This window comes from Alosa sapidissima, chromosome 21 (assembly GCF_018492685.1).
Source record: "Alosa sapidissima isolate fAloSap1 chromosome 21, fAloSap1.pri, whole genome shotgun sequence".
NCBI classification, from domain to species: domain Eukaryota; kingdom Metazoa; phylum Chordata; class Actinopteri; order Clupeiformes; family Clupeidae; genus Alosa; species Alosa sapidissima.
This window is the reverse complement of record NC_055977.1, coordinates 17635515-17655403: the sequence shown is the minus strand read 5'-3', so window position 1 is coordinate 17655403 and position 19889 is coordinate 17635515. Positions and strand designations below refer to the sequence as shown.

At 43.2% G+C, this 19889-nt stretch overlaps 1 protein-coding gene across 3 annotated transcripts in view; it reads right to left on the bottom strand.

The window, feature by feature from the left end:
- Positions 1 to 662: 662 nt before the first annotated feature.
- khdrbs3 (KH domain containing, RNA binding, signal transduction associated 3) overlaps positions 663 to 19889 on the bottom strand; it is a 152098-nt gene continuing 132871 nt past the window's right edge. For 2 of the 3 annotated variants that reach the window (XM_042076819.1, XM_042076818.1), the window contains exons 8-9: positions 10431 to 10489; positions 4489 to 5841 (exon numbers count right to left, since the gene is read on the bottom strand). In XM_042076819.1, coding sequence (XP_041932753.1) covers positions 5750 to 5841; positions 10431 to 10489 — 151 coding nt within the window. In that variant the 3' untranslated portion in view covers positions 4489 to 5749. Of the gene's footprint in view, positions 1010 to 2799; positions 2859 to 4488; positions 5842 to 10430; positions 10490 to 19889 lie in introns of those variants that run through there. The other variant, XR_006026143.1, reaches the window with a different exon arrangement.

Sequence of the window (19889 nt, the reverse complement as noted above, 5' to 3'; positions counted from 1 at the left end):
TACAGTAAGTCTCTGTCTTAAAGAGACGCAGGAGCCAGTTGACTTACAATAAGGCACTGGAGGTCTATGATTTATTCATCGGAAGGGGATTAGATATTCCACAATGAACAAAACAACAATGTAATTAGAAAGTGTCATTTCTAGCAATTTGGTGACACGTTGAAGGCTCGCTGCAATATTAATCCAGTCTCGCTGTCCTTCTCTGTGCAGATCTGAAAGAGAGTCGCGGTGTGTGTGAGTGTGTGTGTGTGTGTGTGTGTGTGTGTGTGTGTGTGTATAGGGGAGGCGGGCACAATTTCCCATTAGCTACCAGACAGTTGAGCTAGATGTACTCAGTTAAGTGGGTTCACTGTCAGTTCACACTACTGTAAAATGTATGCGGCTGGAGGGGAATGTATGGGCGAGTTTAAGTCTGGGAGCCGGAGTGTTTAAGAAGGAAAACACTCAGAACACATTGCAGCCGACTCCACATCCGGCCCAGACACCACCGCCACCCTCTCCGCCGCCCTGGATTTGGAGCTCCATTATGGAGCCTACGCAGCTCTCCCTTTGGGAGAAGGAGCAAGAGAGAAACAGACAGAGAGAGGAAGATGACAGCGAATGTGTGAGGGAGAGAGTGGGTTTGATGCACACATTAACACCACCCCCACATACATCGCACACCACACACACACACACACACACACAAACACACACACTCACACACACACTCCTTTTAGCAATCTTTCCATGTTTTCTTGGCAGCAGAGTCTGAACATCTCCGATAATGTCTCAGAAAGATGCTGTCACTCCGAGCCTTCTAATACAGATCAGGCTGCAGCCTCTCTGAGTGGGGATGTGGGGATGTCGGCAAAGGAGACGGAAAAAGATGTGTCTTTGGTTGTGTCCTCTGATCTGCCATTGCTTTGGTTATTACTGTTGGTGCTGCATGGTGCCATCCTCCATTGCATTCTTCGGTGTATTGAACAAAATTTTAAGCTGGTCTGTTTCTTTCATGTTGGAAAACACCCTAAAAATGAAGGAGAGGAAGAGAGATAGAGAGAAGGAGAGAGAGAGAGAGAGGGGGTGTCAAGTCAGGCTCATGAGCAACAATAACTCCGAACAGCAGAACGAGCAATGGCAACCACCAGAAAACAAACAAACACACAAGAAAAAACAAGAGTTGTTCTTTAATCACTTTTAACATATGTTCCTCTTGGAGATACATTTAGTCAAGCGTTTGGTGGAGCTAATGGATTTTTGTCAAAAACAATCAATAAGTCATTATCTCTTTGGGGTTTACAAAGGGAGCCCTGGCTTGCGTGCTCATCCCCGCCTGAAAGCGCCCCCTGTCAGGGCTTACGTGGCACAAAGCCCCCTGTCCTCTGGGAGCACTGGAGGACACTAATCGCCCAGGCACAAAAGGGGTGCCAGCACCCTTGCCAGCCACTGAGAAAGAGAGAGAGAGAGAGAGAGAGAGAGAGAGAGAGAGAGAGAGAGAGAGAGAGAGAGAGAGAGAGAAAGGTGGGGGGTTCTCAGGGGGAGGATTGTGGGGTGGTACAACAGAGAGGATTAGGATGGAGGGAGCAAGAGAGGTGGAGATTGCCTGAAGAGGATCCTAGAGCATCTCCCCGTGTCTCGTTCTCTCCTCTCTCTCCCAGTGGATTTGGAAGAAGCTGGCGGCGATTATTGATCTGGGGGAGCCATGGGACTTTGGCAGCAGTGCAGTCATCCCACATCACAGTGGTGTCACCCTCAATGATGTGCATTTTGTGGAAAATGTCCAGATTTGGTCATCGGTCATGAATAAATCATGTTTACTGTATGGCATGCATATGTATGTGTGTAAAAACTGAGGAGGGTATGCATGAATGATTGTAATGATAAGTCCCTCAACAGTACAAACAATTCATAGTACATGTTGATTCTTCTATAAAGATACAATACCATTTAAAACAAGGACAAGCTATTCCAGATATACAAATGGTGTTTGAAAGAACACTATGAAAAAACACTATGGTTATACATGCACAGGTTCTCAACAAATATAGAATTCTGATAGAAAATAACATCTTCTCAGAATTGATAAAAATAGACAAAGGAACACTAGGGCATCACAACAAGCTGGTAGGGAAGTTTTTGTTTTCCTCAATGGCTTGATTCTTATATTAAAAAAGAGCTTTTGAAAATTGCTGTGGGGGGTGACCGAGGAGCATCAGCAGAGGTGTTTGTAGGCACTAGTTGATGGCAACAAAGAGTGCCAGCTTTGAAGGAGAGAGGGAAGTAATTGGGGAGGACCGTAAAGAGACAATCAAGTTTGTGCCACTGTGCTGAAAGGTGACCGTCTGAAGAGAAAGATCAAATTTCTCCCCCCGACCGCTAAAGAGCCAAAGTGACTCGGTGTGCTCTGAAGGGGAAACCGCACCAGGGCAAACGGGGTGAGAGCCAGCACGGGGAGGAGAGTGCTAAAAGCAGAGACGTTTTCGGATGTCCACCATTTCTTCAAGGCCCATGTTTCTTTATCGGGAAAAGAGATGAGATGGTGCTGAGATGGATATATGAAACCAGAGCACTGTCCAATCTGAACTCATATCAACTAAAGAAATGTGATTTTCTTTGTTTTTTTCCCTGCAATATCAGATATGAGCGCTTTTATTGAATGTCTACACTAGGAGAGAGAACTAACCAGGCCTGAATGCACAAGTTGTGTACATTCCCTGTACAAATGATGGAGATTGTACAGTAACAACCATTTTCTTTTCTGCCTTACAAATCATGCAGCAGTGTTGATGAAACTTGGTTAATAACATGTTAACTCACCTGTAAACGGACTGTGAAGAGTGGCCTATCAGTGTTATGGCAAATCACTGGATGTTGTCCTAGAAAAGAGGAGGGGACCAGATATAATGTGAAATGCATTGATCCACGTGCAGGCCATAACAATAACAGCAACAGCAAAAGATGCCAATAGAAGTATGGAGATATCTGATAGAAGTCTATGCTTTTAGCAAGTTCTGTCCTTTAAAAAGCCATTCAGCCATTCTTTTAATAGCACAATGGAACATTTTATCACTGGCTTATAATAATGTTATTATACGTAAAGAAGTTAAGAGAATATTACAACTATTTATAATTCTTTTTACCAGTTTTAATCTCTTCTAATTATTCCCCAGATACACCATAAAAAGGGGGCTTTTATTTTCTTGTCGTTTTTTTTCTTTTTCTTTCTTTAACTTTTAACGAGACAAGAGTAATGAAGTCATCTTATTAGTAACACTTCCTTATTTGGACTTGAGTGTTTATGTTTATTGTATATCATTAGAGCTTCATTAAGAGTGCAGTTAAGCGGGTTAGGTTTGGTTACCTTGTCAAACGGAGGTCTTTTTAAACAGCTACTGCCATCCTCTCTCTGCGGAGGTCAGCGAGGGTCATTTAGAGGGTAGGGGGGGCGGGGCCCTTTAGAACACTGGGAGAGGTCACATGACCAGAAGTAGGAAGAGAGAGCAAAACAACAACAGAAAAAAATGGAGGTCCTCCCACTTCTCCTTCCAAACTCCTTGTCCTCCAAAAGGAACATAAAACAAACCTCAAAAGGTGCATTGTAAAAGAGTTAACATTTGAGTACTGTAGACGAATTGTACTGTTATAGGATCACTGATAGCTTTATCTGTCTTAATAAAAGCAGATGAAAAAGCATCAAGTTACTGATATGGCTCTTTCTATGGCCAAATAGAAGACATCTCTTAATGGCATAGAATTAGTATAGTATAAGTATATATACTTTTTTGATCCCGTGAGGGAAATTTGGTCTCTGCATTTAACCCAATCGGTGAATTAGTGAAACACACTCAGCACACAGTGAACACACAGTGAGGTGAAGCACACTAATCCCGGCGCAGTGAGCTGCCTGCTTCAACGGCGGCGCTCGGGGAGCAGTGAGGGGTTAGGTGCCTTGCTCAAGGGCACTTCAGCCGCGGCCCACCGGTCGGGGCTCGAACCGGCAACCCTCCGGTTACAAGTCCAGAGTGCTAACCAGTGGGCCACGGCTGCCCGTAAATTAGCCTACATATAAAAGAACATACAGAATCTTAAGGGAGGTATAACAAATGCATTTGAACCTCTGGGTTACTAAACTGAGCTTTCACTGCTGTGTAAACCATGAAACCCACAACTGAACATGGCCAGAATTGGGTTGGTTTGGCTGTGTGCTTTCTGAATAGCTCTACCTGAGTAAGAACAAGAGACTTAGAGATATCAAAGCAAGTGAAAATAGAATGAAAAAATTACATTCTGGGCTATCTAAATATCTCATAACTGGTGGTCTATTTAAATCCCATGGGTAATTCTGAGCAGCATTAAGAATTGATTAGATAAATTAATCATATTTCTGTAGATAAAAGGGTGACTACATTATCTGCTGCTTCTCTGGTTTCAGATTTTGAAAAAAAAACGTAGTGGAAATTGCTCAGCATGCTGTTAAAACTCCTTTTTATTGAATTTTAAGCAATTTTACATTGTGTTTAAAAGCCTACCGTGTAAATGCATGTACTAGAACAAGATTCTGAACCAATTGTTTAAAAGGTAGTTAGAGATGTGTTATATTAGTTTAAATTATTGTGCTTTTCCTAAAAATGATCATTAAAAACAGAGGTTCCTCTCAAACACATGGATATTCTTTCAATTTTTTTTTATTATAGCATCAACCAAATAGTAAGGATTAAAGGGCTTACACAAGCGCACAATGATAATACTCCTACTTATATCTCAAGACTAAAAGCCTTACCTGATATTTCACTGATATTTTTTGTCTTTTTCAACATTTTATATGGGAAATGGATTATTATCAGAGTGTGGTTCAGCTTGCTTTTATGAGTCAGCAATTCTACTCTATCCCTGATAGAACAGAATCTGTCAGGATAAGGAAACAAAAATTTACTGAAAGCGCCCCTGTAGATGAATTACCTTCTGGGAGCAAAAGAAAAAAAAAGATCCTACTATACGGATGATTAATGGTGAATCCGAATGGTGAACACAACATCAAAAACATTTACACCATGTAAGGAATTTTTTTCTTATTTTTTTTTCTTGGATTAATCAAAAAATAAAAACAATTCAGCACAATGACATTTCACAACATGCTTCTATAAGCCCCTTAATTCTGAAGTACTTTCAATTACAAAAAAGGAAAGGAGTACAACAATATGTGCATCATATGATTTCACCTTCGACTCTCGCTCCTCTAGATATCTCATTAAAGTAGAATTTGCAAGAGACACACTGAAAACCAATCACCCAATAGCAAGGGGAAAAAAAACATCATCTACTGTACATATGATCTCTTCTTGCTAGGCTAAATAAGTAACACCTTAAAATAATGTAACCCCCCCCCCCCCCCTCTATACCTTGCCCAATTACCCAATAACTGCAATTATTTACTGTAAAGAATCAAGAGTTTACTTGCTTACTCATCTAATCGTACAGCGGTCCTCTTTAGTCCTTCTCGGGAATAAGTAATGGTCATTATTTTCACCATCCTCCACAGCCTGTCACGGTCAACTCAGTTTACAATCAGCGGTTGCTGTGACCTCCTCTCCTCATCTCCAGGTTGGATGTGTTTTCATTTGTATTTCTTTTTTTCGTTTTTGTTTCTTTTTTTCATTTTATTCTAAAAAGGAGTGGGATAGTCCATAGAAAATCCATTACTTGGGGGGGGGGGTGACCCGTGATGTTGTCTCTGCAGGTTGGAAGGGGAGGGTTGTGGGGGAACAGTTCAGTATCTGGTGTAGGGTTGTTCCCTGTACACGCCTTTGGTGGTTCGTGCTGGGGGGGCCTTGGTGCGGGTGGTTGTCCACTCTTCCTGGCCTGCAGACGAGGCGGACACATAGAATCACAATCAAAATCATTTTACTTGGCCAAATGGACTCAGCACACAGGAGGAACTTTTTGGTTTAACGGCTTGAGAATAACGTTTTATGTTTGAAAAAGATTTTTCCCATTAAATTGTGATTTGTTCCACTGTCATCAACATTACAGCACATTCTTTCCAAAATGGCTTCAGACTAGACATTTCTATAGATAGAAACATCTTTGTCTTGCTTTTTTCTCTCTCCCTCTCTCTCTCCATCTCTCCAGGTCTTATTTCAAATGATTATTAAAAAATAGTGCTGTCAGTTAAACGCGTTATTAACGGCGTTAACGGAAACCTATTTTAACGGCGTCAATTTTTTTATTGCGAGATTAACGTTCATTTTGGTGTAACAAACTTTGGATAATGGAAATCTATGCTGCATCAAAGTGGAGAGCGAAACGTGCTTATAGTAAACTTGCTAAATCTTGAAACAAACATGAATAAAAGGCACAAAATAAGGTTGGTGTAAGAGTTATCTGTGTGTTTATGGGATTAATGTGACCATGTTCCAATGTTTTGCTCTCTCCAGTTTACTAACAGGAGTGTCACGAATGTATCGATAGGCACAGTCAAACTGCCCATGGCTGACTAATTAAGTGCTCCATGACATTAATCTGCAGAGAGTAGTGTGCTCAGCTGAACGTACTATAAGAACTCAACTCCCTGCTCTACAAGATATCTATTCCAGAAGAGTACTCCTCTCATCCTAACAATGGATTATTCCTACCGCTGAAATCAAGAAGACGCCTATGTAGTCACAGAGCCAGAACTGAGAGACTCAGGAGAAGTTTTTATCCCCAGGCCATCTGAACTCTGAACTCACACTATACTGACTTTGCACACATTCACTCCTCAGCACTCAAACATTTCCCAACTCTGAATTCACACTATACTGAATTTGCACTCATTCACTCCTCAGCACTCATGACCCCCCCCCCCCCCCCCACACACACACACACACACCTACATGACTTTTAGCACTGCTACAGACCTTTTATTTATTTTCTTATTTCATCACACGTCAAACACACACACACACACACACACACACACACACACACACACACACACACACACACACACACACACACACACACATATATATCTGACTTTCTCCAACTTTTGCACATCTCCACTTTCTCCAACTTTTTATTTATTATTTTTGATTTCTCCTCCATCTATCTACCCATGTCCTTGATTGCCTAGCCTTTCTGCCATATTTCACCATACTTGCAGTACACTGCCCCCCCCCCTCCCTACACAGCACATTATTTCATCAGGAAGCTTCTCCAACACACATCCCCAACATACTTACAGCACACTGGAAATGGAAACGAAGAAAACCCAACTTTGTTCCAAGCTCCTTACGTAAATGCAATAGACACATGGGGAGAGGATGATTTTGGAAAAAAATAAACCATGAAAAAACGAACAACTTCACTGTTATGTTAGTATTTTGTTTGTTGCTTAAAAACGTTGTATGATGGCCTTGAAGTCTTGAGTTAGCCTACTGAATTGGCTGGTAGCCTACTATAAAGTTTGTGCATGCTCTCTCTCTCCAACGCAAACCAGATTCTGGTACAACGTTGAAAACAGATAAATGTGTTTATTCGAAGCACACATACAAATACTGTAGGTCAATTTCAAGTGCGCACTTACGTGACTAGCCTACTTCAAGTATTAGCCTACGCACAATAGATTTCTCTTCTTTAGCCTACATAATGCATAGAACAAAAAGCAGCTGTGACAGGCAGCGGCCGCATATATTCTGCATCATATCTCGCATCTTGTGAACTCTACAAGCCCCCACCCCTCACTCGACAACCACACAGAGATTCTGTAATGTGCGTGTATGTCGTTCACACATACGTCCGTATAAGGTCAGTATAAGGTCCGCAGGTTAGCATCATATCTGAATCATCCGAAGAGTAGGACCTCCGTTTGACAAACCTCCGCATATACTCCGGCGGTTATAAATGAAATCGCTTACATATTGCACACTGCCCTCTCCCCACATACACAGCACACTATCCCATCTCCCCTGTCATCCCCCCAACACACACACCAAGACCCCTGGCAGTTGGGTTAGCCCCTTGAGCCGTGGATCTGCCCAAGGTTTCTTCCTTGGTAAGGGAGTTTTTCCTTGCCCCTGTTGCTCTTGGGTTCTCCTTGTTGGTGCCCCCCCTCCAATCCCAATCCTCCCCCACTTTTCTTATGCAGCCCTTGCCACTTAATCTACTAAACCCCTTCTACTGCACTTCCAGTAACTATATGCGTGTGACAATAAACTTCCTTGTATCATAAGTACACAAGTACAAAAACAAGTACTTCAGTACTTTTACTTAAGTAGACATCTGACTGTTGTACTTTTACTTGAGTAAAATTTAGCAAAGGGTATCTGTACTTTTACTTAAGTAATGAAGCTGTGTACTCTGTCCGCCTCTGCTAAACAAACACCAACCATTGTTTACAGTAATCTTTCCTAGAATGACCAACCAGCCCAAAATGGCCTCCCCTCACAAAGGGCTAGAGGCTCATCTAAGTAACAAACAAAATGATGGTCCTCCCATGGGTTCTGTCAAACTAAAGGAGGATAGAAATTTCTTCTTGCCTTCTTGCCCTTGAATGCAGGGAAGAAGGTGCCGTTTGTGTCAGTTAGCAAGCGGATCAAACGGCCCACTTAAAAGGAAGACGTGTGTGTGTGTGTGTGTGTGTGTGTGTGGAATCTCCAGATGAAAGGTTACGATCACCATTAGCTCGCAGCTGGGTCAGTCTTTAGGGAAGTGGCCCAATCGATGGAGGCCTTTGTGTGATCTTCAACCAGCCGAGACTCACCCTGGACACAGAGTGCCAAGGCTTTGGCCTGCTGTGTCTGTGTGGGTGTTTAGATGTGTGAGTGAGACTTTGTGTTTGTGTGTGTGTATGTGGGGGGGGTGTATGTGTACATGGGAAGGAGCAAGAGTATATGGATGACTGGGTATGCATACATGTGTGTGTGTGTGTGTGTGTGTGTGTGTGGTGTGGTGTGGTGTGGTGTGTGTTTGCTCCCTCCAGACACCCTCAATGTGGACGTGTTTACCAATACCCTTTAATTAGACCTGTCATCCCTGAGACTAACTGTCACTTAAAAGAAAGGCTTGACCGCCACACCCTTGGGTGCGGAGAGAAAAGGATGGCGAGCATCAGCCGCCCTAATCTAGTGCCTCTCCTTTGAACTGTCAGCCATTATTCTCTTTAGAACTCCCAGCAGGGCATGTAAACAGGTGTTTGTTTGCATCTCTGTGTGAGTGTGTATGGTGTGTGAGGAGAGAAAGACGGAGGGTGTTAGATGCAGACAGAGAAGGAGAGGTGATGAGACGGAGAGAGGGGGGAAGAGAGCAGGGATGGTGAGAGTAAAAGAGAGAGGGAGGGAGAGAAAGGTAGAGTATATGAGAGAAAAATAGAGAAATGTGACTCTTCCATTTACTTCTATTTTAAGTTAATCAAGTTCTGCATCCCTTGTTTTGTGCCATAATAGAAATGAACCTGTAGAGTTAATGCTGTCTTGGATTCATTCAATGTCTCCCACGAGCCCGCTGAAACTGAGGGGTTTTAACTGAATCATGAGTCCATTCTTTCTTTCACTTGTTTATCTCTCTGTCCAATTAAATCTGAACAAATTATACGAGCAACAATGTCAAGTTCTATGGCTCGAGTTTCAAAATGCCAGTGAGTGATTCTTTCTCTGTTTGTCGTTCTGGATTACTAATTTCATTTTAATTAGTGTTGTGCTGTACACAGCACATTGACAAACTGGGAAATAAATTCAAAAACTAAATAATATTAAATCAGCCACAATGATTACCACCAATTACATTAGTGCAGTATTACATTAGTCAGCTCCTTATGATGCTATTATTTGACACAAAGAACTTCATGACAGCAGGAGACAGGAGACACATACTGTACACACTAACTGGTGCTTGCGAACGGCACATAGTTGCTCAGTCTCACATGAAATAATGACTGAAGATTAAATGCTCTGAGTTTTCATTCAGAGTTTAATTGGCCAAAATTAGATCACAGAGTATTTTCTGAGCTCCTGAACAGAAATGGAGCACACTGGTGTATATTAGCATTAGGGGAATCGATACACGACTACCACTTCATTTTTGCACTCCAGGAATACAGTAGGTAAGTTGTAAACCTGCTTTCTGATTTACAGTAAAACTATTGATTTCTTATCATGCAAACCAGATGTATTATTCAGTAAAATGTCATCGCTGGTACACATGCTAATGTGATCGTGTTTTGGCACGTGCTGTGGTAGATGTCGCTGCAATTGTGCATAAGATATCGGAGAATAAGCTTTGCCGGCGAGAGTTAAGACCTGCGAATCCTGGTATCAGTCGACTGAGATGACAGCTCTGATCATGGGAGATAGCAGTGCTGTTGTGCGAGGAATCGGCGGCGGTGATGGAGCTAATAACTTGCAAATCCGCGCGTAATGTGGATGGACTAATCATTTTAATCCTGTTACAAGACAGTCGGACGAGGAACTCACCGTATGACTCATACGACTCCCCGCTGATGCCGTGTCCGTATTCGTAATAGTCGTCTGAGCTGTGGATAGAGACATGAGAGAGAGAGAGAGAGAGAGAGAGAGAGAGAGAGAGAGAGAGAGAGAGAGAGAGATAGAAGGGGGGGGGGCGTCAGTCAGTCCTTGTTCTGAGAGAATTCAGAGACATCATCCATTTCAGTGACACATTACTGTACATTGCTGTAGAAAAGCCGATATTGACATAGGAAATCATGAGTGAATACAAATAATCTCACACAAGGCAACAGTACTAGGTTAATACTAGGTTTCTAGATACCACACTGAAAATAAAAGTAATTTGTTTCAACATAAAAGGTAGTCAAAATGTTGGCTGTGATATAAGTCTGAGATACAGATAGAATCTAAGCCCCAAAACATATCTAATTCTGATCTTCTACACTGACACCAAATCGGAGACACCAACTAGCTTTGGACATGTACGACAAAATTCACTGACAATGACTACATGCAGATAAATGGACATTCGCGATGGCTGTCACTATTTTGGCAGTAATATATGATATGCCTCGGATCCAGATAGAATCCCAATGCAGATATGATTCTGATCTGTCATACGATCCATGCCAAATGAGAGACAACTACTATCTCTGGACACAACAGGAATCACCCTTTTATTTAACCCTGCTGTGAGATACATCAGATGTACTTCCTCATTCTTACAGTACAAACAGTCTGGCTAGGACATGATAAGGAAACACCTCAATAATGAGTCTAAATGGGAAAAGGGACAAAATGCTTCACAGTATTTCAAGGTGAAACACAAACATTTCCTCTAATATTGGACCAGGTCCCTGGATACTCCTAGGTACTTTATCTGACCTACCCAGTCACAAGGTCCCGTTCAATACAATCCTACCAGCTCATTTTCCAGTTGTCTGTATCTTATGTGAAAAGGCAACCATGTCAAGTGTGACAGCAATGAGAGTAATCTATGGAGGATTTGAAAAGTGTTAAATTATTACTGCACTGTACATGAGAAGAGCAGACACAGCCAAGAAACCGTGTTAATGAGTATCGCGAGTTCAGACAGGCTGCTGGGAGATTATGGCTAAAAAGCACAAACTTAGGAAGAGACGACTGAAACTGAGAACTGTGCTGCAGAGGTGATAAAAAGGCACACACACACACACACACACACACACACACACACACACACACACACACACACGCACACACAGACACAGACAAAGGTCTATAGACAAGCTTGGCAGAGAGCGTTTGAGCATGAGAAGATCACAATCTCCTTTTTCCTTTTCTCTCTCTCTCTCTCTCTCTCTCTCCCTCTCTCTAATTCTCATTTCTATCACAAACACACACATACCTATGTTCTCTCTCACCCTCTCTAGTGCACTCACATAAAGTCACTCTGAATCTCTTTCCTTTTTTTCTCTCTCTCCCAAACACAGACAGACAGAGACACACACACACACACACACACACACACACACACACACACACACACACACACACACACACACACCTCACCTGAACTTCTGCACACACACACAAACACGCTATCTCTTCCTGTCTCACACACAAACAGGTATGTTCAAACAATCCCATTATCATCCCATTACTGTAATATTTTAGGACAATTTCCAGCTATTTCAGTAATATTCTCCTAGTCATTCTTGTTACTTCCCGGCATATGGATCCAGATCCTGACAAGCATTCATTTCCAAAAACTATGAGGAAAAAATCCTTTCCTGCATGCTGCATTGCCTTTTATTGTATTCCATTTAATGTTTTTTTCCTTCCTGTTTCACTTCTTTCCTGATTTCCACCTTTTCTCCCCCTCTCTCCCCCTCTCTCTCCCTCTGTCTCTCTCCCCTTTCTCTCCCCCCCTCTCTATCTCTCTCTCTCTCTCTCCCAGTACTCAGTGACCTCTGACAGAACAATCCAGCGCTGGCATCATTCGGCGCCGTCGCTATCACTCAGGAGTCGAGAGGTAATTCATCATATGGCTGCCATGGCGATCCGACAACGTCTCCCCTCCCTCCTCCACCCCTAACAGCTGAGTCCCCTTCCCTCCGCCTGTCAGTCATCACGTCTCCCCCGGTAACTCGGCTGCGCAGGCTTTTCTGGTGGCACTAGACCAATGTGAGGATGTGTGTCCTGTGTCATTGCCATTTCAGACGAGAGAAGGAGAAACAAAAAAAAGGAATGAAGGAGGTCTGGAGGGTGTGTGTGTGTGTGTGTGTGTGTGTGTGTGTGTGTGTGTGTGTGTGTGTGTGTGTGTGCTGAAATAAACTTCACTGACCACTGGAGACTCACAGCTGGGCTACACCAGGTCCACAATTGAAGTGCTCCACTTGAGGGGCGTAAAAATAGAAGACTGGTCTAATTTTTCCGAATGTATGCGCCGGTATCACATCAGGTGTAGCCTGTTCCATTCATTACCATGGAAGCTAATTGTGCAACAGATGCTACTACGGGAACAGAGCACTTCCGTTACGTGCTGTGTGCCAGCCTGTCAGAGCACTACTCCTCCAGAAAGTCAAAACAAGAAGAAACATTTGTGTCTGGAGTTCCGTGTTAAGATGCTGACATGCCCTAGGTGTCTCTGTTTCACCTGTAAACTGTCTGAATGCATGTTTTACATACTACACAGTTCTCTAACCTCTTATCGTTGAGTCTTTCTTTAATCTACAGACGGCCATGCAGAATCATGTTATCAAGTAGGTTCACATCACAAATGCATAGCGATAGCACAGAAGACACCAAATACAGGATATAATTCACTGTTTTCCCACGCCACGCGCATCAGCAAGTCTTAGCTCACTTGATGGGAAAACTTTACATTTTCCTGTGCTGAGCGTCTATTGTGATTCTGTGATTTGCATAAAGGCTACAATTAAACTCTCTCTGGCAGAGGTGTCTTCACCATTTCTCTCTATGCTGCCCCTGGGTTGAAAAGGTGCCATTGACATCATACATCACTAACTCTGAGAGAGAGAGAGAGAGAGAGAGAGAGAGAGAGAGAGACAAGAGGAGCAGGACAGTAAATGAAGAAGAGCACAACAGAGAGGTCTAAAAGCATGAACAACTGCAGAATGAAAAGTCTAAATGGCCATGGGTGATAAGATGCGTTTGGATCTGCTAGTCCAACCAGGTGGCACGTTTTAGTACCAGCTCCCAGAGACATAAAAGTCTGCATTTAAACAAACAGAATGCCTCCAGGTCACATTCAGTACAAAAAAACACCTCTGCTATTGTTGAGGTGATTGTGTGTGTGTGTGTGTGTGTGTGTGTGTGTGTTTGTGTTTGTGTTTGTGTTTGTGTTTGTGTTTGTGTTTGTGTGTCTGTGTGTTGGAAGCTGAGGGTGAAACAGGCGTAAACATTTTCCCTCTCCGCCAACAAAAAGCTAGCATGTGAAAGAGGGGCCGATGGGTTTCTGTCCAGCAAAATTGCAGTCAGCACTGGCTCGACCTGCCAAGTGCAGCCTTGGCTTTAACGCGTATAAGAGCTGCACTCCAAAAGATGTTAAGCACCTCTAATTTCTGCTGTGACGTTTCATCGATACCTGCACAACGCTGCCATGTTTAGCCTCTTCTTCCCTTTCCCGATCGCTCTCTCTCTTTCTTTCTCTTCTTCTCCCTCTCTCTCTCTCTCTCTCTCTCTCTCTCTCTCTTCTGTACAATCCTCTCTGTCAGACAATGTAGTGAAGGGCAAAGCTGTGAGCCGTAGCCATAACATCAACAGAGCTAGTTTTCTTAAGTTTTTCTTATTTGGTCTAACCTGCTTCAGTCAAATGCAGCTGTGTGATGAACTGAAGACTATGAGTCACTATAAAAGTTTTGGGAAGACATTTCAGACAGAGCAACATACTACTAGTTGAGCTAATTAAAAACTCTTCAATTAAAAATAACAATAATTAATGATTTTTTTTGATCACGAGCTGCCATTCATGGATCTCTCATTAAAACATGTTGACAGCTAAAGATGAGAGAACCAAATTAAAACACAAGATCGTCCAACTGTGCAGATGGCTTCAAAGGATAAGCAAACTTTCAACAACAAAAGTTGATAAAAAAAAAATTAAAAAAAAAGATATATCTTTAAAGATCATTTAGTGAAAAGATCATCATTATCACCGCTCTTGCATTACAACTCTCTGACACATTGAAAGAAGCACCAAGCTTCTGAAATCAACAAGATCTGCCAAGCCTGTGTTCTCTCTGTGCATTCATCATCATCATCGATTCGGTATTTTACCAGCATTCCTCTGACAGGGCGCACGGCCTCGTGTGTGCTACAGTGGTGTGAGATTACATGTCAACACAGGTGCCGCACAGCGTCTCTCACCCGAGCGCAACTATCGCACTGTCACGGGAGTGGAAAAGCCTTTTGACTGCGTAAGTGGTTCCTCCCTTCAGTTTGACATTTATTAGCTGGATGCTTCTACCTTTCCCAAGCCTGCTTTACCCCCCCCCCACACCCACACCCACACCCCTCCTCCTCACACAGCTTCTCTTCTTGTCTCAGCCAGTGGAGACACACACAGGCACGCAAGTGCACACACAAACACACACACACACACACGCACACATATGCACACACGCGCACACACACAGGCAAGCACGCACACACACGCACACATGCATGCACGTACACGCACGCACGCACACACACACACACACACACACACACACACACACACACACACACACACACACATTCTGCTGCAATTTGTCTCCAAATTCTTGTTCCTGTCTTGTTCTTCAGAAATAAACAGCCATTAGGTAGCCTTGGCCTAAGGATAGGGTGAGGGACTGGCTAGTGTGTGTGTGTGTGTGTGCGCGCGTGTGTGTGTGTGTTTGTGTGTGTGTCTTGCTATCCAACAGGTCCACCTGCTGTCTGACAGCGTCTGTCATGGCGGTGCGCGGCTGATCTTAAGTACCGATGTGGCCGTCCCCGGTGTCGTTTAACAGATGGCGGCAGTAAATCTGAATGATGTAGTACAAGTCCCCCGCCGGACGCTGTTTTCTCACACCGCCATTACTCACACATTCCATTGGGAGAGCAGAGGATGAGAGGATGAGAGGAAGAGAGTCGAGGAGTGCAGAGGAGAGGAGGAGAGGAGAGAGTGGAAGAAAAGAGAGAGGGGAACAGTAGAACAGTAGAGTAAGAGAGTAGAGGTAAAGAAGAGAAGAGAGGGGAGAGGAAGAGAGGAGAGGAACAGGATCAGGGCTACAGCTCATGTTGTTTTACTGCCTATCTATTTGTCTATCTATCTGTCTGTCTGCCTATCTATCTGTCTGTCTGCCTATCTATCTGTCTTTCAGTCGGCCCCTCAGTCAGACTGTCTGTGGGGTAAGTACATTATTTGTATGCCTGTCTCTGTCGAATTGGCCATCTGATTGTTTACTTCCGTCCATCCATCTGTTTATGTATCTATCTAAGATCCATTGAGTCTTGTGTATCCTAGTATCTTCACCATTTTCAATCATTCTCTCTCTCTCTCTTCTCAGACTGAATCTGAATATTTTCTCCAGTTTCTGCCAAAATTCTTTGATTTTGATTCGAATGAGGTCACATAATATCTACATTTTTTCCCCCACCAGAGACTGGCACAGTCCAAAGTCTTGATTTCTTGTACGCAGCCAAAATTGGTTCAAAGCCATTGGACAAGGAAATTCAGTTACTGATTGACTGCAGCCTAGATAGAACATGGATGCTGCCTTTTCCTTGGCTCACAATGGTGCAGTTAACAGCACAAAAGGCCTTATTCTGTTGCATCGATTGGCAACTATCTGTTCGCAAATTAGCATTCAAAATCAACAACCACTGTGTGATTGTATAGCTACTGATTGCTAGGCAGCAACTCCCCTGTTGGACATCTGATAATGTTGTAGGGCTAGAAAATATTGAAATCCACAAACTTCATCCAAGCGTCTGGCCAGACAGCCAAATGGCATGTTATCAGAAGACCCCTCTCTGACCTCTTCACATAGCCGCAATCCTACTATCGAGCCCCTTCGATATTCAAAAAAACATTTGCTCCCCCATTATCAGGCTGTTTTGTCATAAAGGTTCAAGCATAGTATCAGAAGTTGCTGTAGACAGAAAGACAGACAGACAGACAGACAGACACGCCTGTAATGTGGAATAGGCTCTCTTTGGATATTAAAAACATTGAGAACTGTGTCAGATACTGTATAAGTCACTATGTGAAAGCTTGACTTTGTTCTTTTGTTATTATTATGTTTTTAAGACTGATTTTGTTTGAATATAAATGGAACGTAATTTCAATGTAATATTTCAACACTTGTAATGTAGAAGATTAATTTTTTTTTTACTACAGGACCCCAGGGAGTCTAGCGACCAGCACTGGGAGAAGCTACAGTAAAGGGGAAGAATAAAGAATAGATAGATAGATAGATGGAGAGAGAGAGAGAGAGCGAGAGAGAGAGAGAGAGAGACCAAGATAGAGAGATACACACATAGATTAAAGAGAGATACAATTTCCTCTCTGCTGCCTCTTCATTCATATTCAACAGTTTTTCTATGACTACTCCAATTATATTAACCTTTGTAGCACACAGAGTTGCAAATGCATTCATTACTATTTTATTCTCTTATTATGATTGGAGCAGATGTCAGGCCCAGTGTCGTGTGGATATGTTACAGTACTGTGTGCCAGGTCAATCTAATAAGGTGAAGTGGAGCTCTAGTCTCTTACACCACAGACTTTAAACCACTCCGTCAAAAGGTCAGAGGAAGGTAATAATGGAGGTTGGGAGCGTGGCAGGAGGACGTACACAGTTTCTAATTTGGCTGAGGCTGTTATAGGTCCAGATACTTGTCAGTTAATAGTGGTGGTACTTGATAAAGGTCATGGCAAACTGCAGCAATATGCTGTTTTGACATGACCTGGTAAAAACGGTATCTGACTTAGCTTTTGTTTCCAAAATGCTGCTGATATACTCCTCAAGTAGTGTTGTAAATGATGTACATTGGCTGACTGACAATGTTAAAGTAGCATTAGCATATACATATTTTTTTCCCACCAGAAGCTGGTCAGTTACATAACTTGAAATAAACAGGCATCTGTCTGTCCACTGCAGCCATGGTCTAGCTAGCTAACTTCAAATTTATAGACACAGATATGGCACAGGAGAAAGAGAGAGAGAGAGAGAGAGAGAGACTTGTGTGTGAATTGAATTGAAAGAGTGAGAGAGAGAGCGAGAGAAAGAGAGAAAGAGAGAGAGAGAGATGTGACTACAGTTAACCAACCTCTAGAATCCAGAAGTTAACCCAAGAAGCTAAATATAGCACATCCACTGGTAAGGAGAGAAAAAAAACAGAAAGAGAAAAAATAGGGAGACTGAAGAAATTGGGCCAGAGGAGAAAAGTATGCATTTTGAGTCCAGCATGAAAATTCACAGTGAAAAAAGCAGTTTCTGATTGCAAAGGCACCTGGGACTCTCTTGTGACACTGTTCTGTCAAATCAAAGGTTGAGAATCACAAAGAGCTCTTAATTGCATTGTGTACAAAATTAAATTAAAAAAAAAAACCTACCCTCACATACCTACTGTACTCTCCATAAATATCCCCAAACAATGCTGATAAACACATATCTATAAATAGCAAAATCACAAGTAGTCTCTTACTATTGTGTTCACAGAAGTGATGAAGTTAAATTCAGAAAACACACTAAGGCCCTCTAAAATCTCACAATTATCAGGCCTAGTGTTTCCCCATGCATTTCACCTCAGCAGCTGATAACTCTAAAAGGACCATACGCTTACATTAGCTTGGTAATTATAGTATCATCTCTTCCAAACCAGAGCAAAATGTATCAGTCAGTAAATTACTTTTCTGTTATGCACATTCATTATCTGCACTTCAGTTATGCATCATAATAGGGCGTGTTCATCCATCCATCCTATAGCTGTGCTGTAGCTCCTCTAACTAGACCACTCTCAGAAAAGTGCCCTTGTCTCCAGCACTGAGCTTTGCTCCAGAAGCCGGCTTCTCTGGGTCTGTCACTGCAGCAGGGTCCGGGGGGGAGCTGGTTGAAAAGGACAGCGGCAGGGAGGGGAGACAGGAGACGGGAGAGAGGGGTGTGTGTGGGCAGGAGGGGGAGGGGAGGGGGAGGGGAGGTGAGGGGAGACTAGGGGAGGTGAGGGGAGACGAGGAGAGACGAGGGGAGACGGAGGTCCCACAGGTGTCAGGAGTGAAATAAAGTTTCCAGGCACCGAGCACCGCAGAGGCTCGAGCCGCCCATGGGTCACTGCAGCCAGTTGAAAACACACACACATGTACCAACATACACACACACACACACACACACACACACACACACACACACACACACACACACAAAAGCCTTTGCAAATACAGGAACACACACACACACACTCATATCTCAAATACAGACACACCCATGCAGTCACCCATGCAGCACACCCCACACACACACATGCACACACAAACACACACACTCTCTCTCTCTCTCTCTCTCTCTCTCTTTCTCCATTCCATTGACTCCATTCACCTTCAGCCGATCACTTCCCCCAGACCATCAGAGCACACGGCACAGGGACTGAACCCCCTGAGGTGATCTCACTCAGCTCCACACCTGCATCACAGACTCCTTCATCCCCCCACCGGGCGTGATGGCACCTGCCTCTGGTCTTTGTGTTGGAGGGTGGAGGAGGTAATCTGAACTGTCTGCCATCCAACTCTCCTGCCAGAGATGCCAACTACCTAACAACCTATAATGTCTTCGACACGTCAGGACGCCTGGCAGGGGTTGCCCTAAGGTTGCCAACTGTGTTTGTGCATTCTGTGTGTGTGTGTGTGTGTGTGTGTGTGTGTGTGTGTGTATTCTGTGTATGTGTGTATCTGTATATGAGTCTGTGTGTGTGTGTGTGTGTGTGTGTGTGTGTGTGTGTGTGTGTGTGTGTGTGTGTGTGTGAGAGAGAGAGAGAGAGAGAGAGTGAGTGAGAGACAGAGAGAGTTCAGGCTTGTGTGTGTGTGTGTGTGCATTTGTATGAAGGGGGGCTAGAGTATGCTGGGAAATGGGATATGTCTCATTCACTCACATCCCCACTTCTGATACATTCAAAATCAAATAATTTCTAGGGTGTTGTTTGGTCGTATTCAGTGCCATTATGGGTTTTTGTCATCATGGGTGGATCTGAATGTTCTATTACCAGTTGAAAAACCACGTTGAGAAAACATAACTGTGAAATCAATGCCTTTTCTGTGTCTGAAACAAAATTGTTGTCTCTTTTTTTGTACACAGGAAAAGGCAAACATTCTCTGAACCAGACACGAGCCTATCCACACACCGAAATTGGACCATCTCAACATGTCTGCTCGTCAAATAGCAGACAAGAGAGGCAAAAACAAAAAAATATTTTATTCTGGGAGGTATCTCCTATCCATACCAA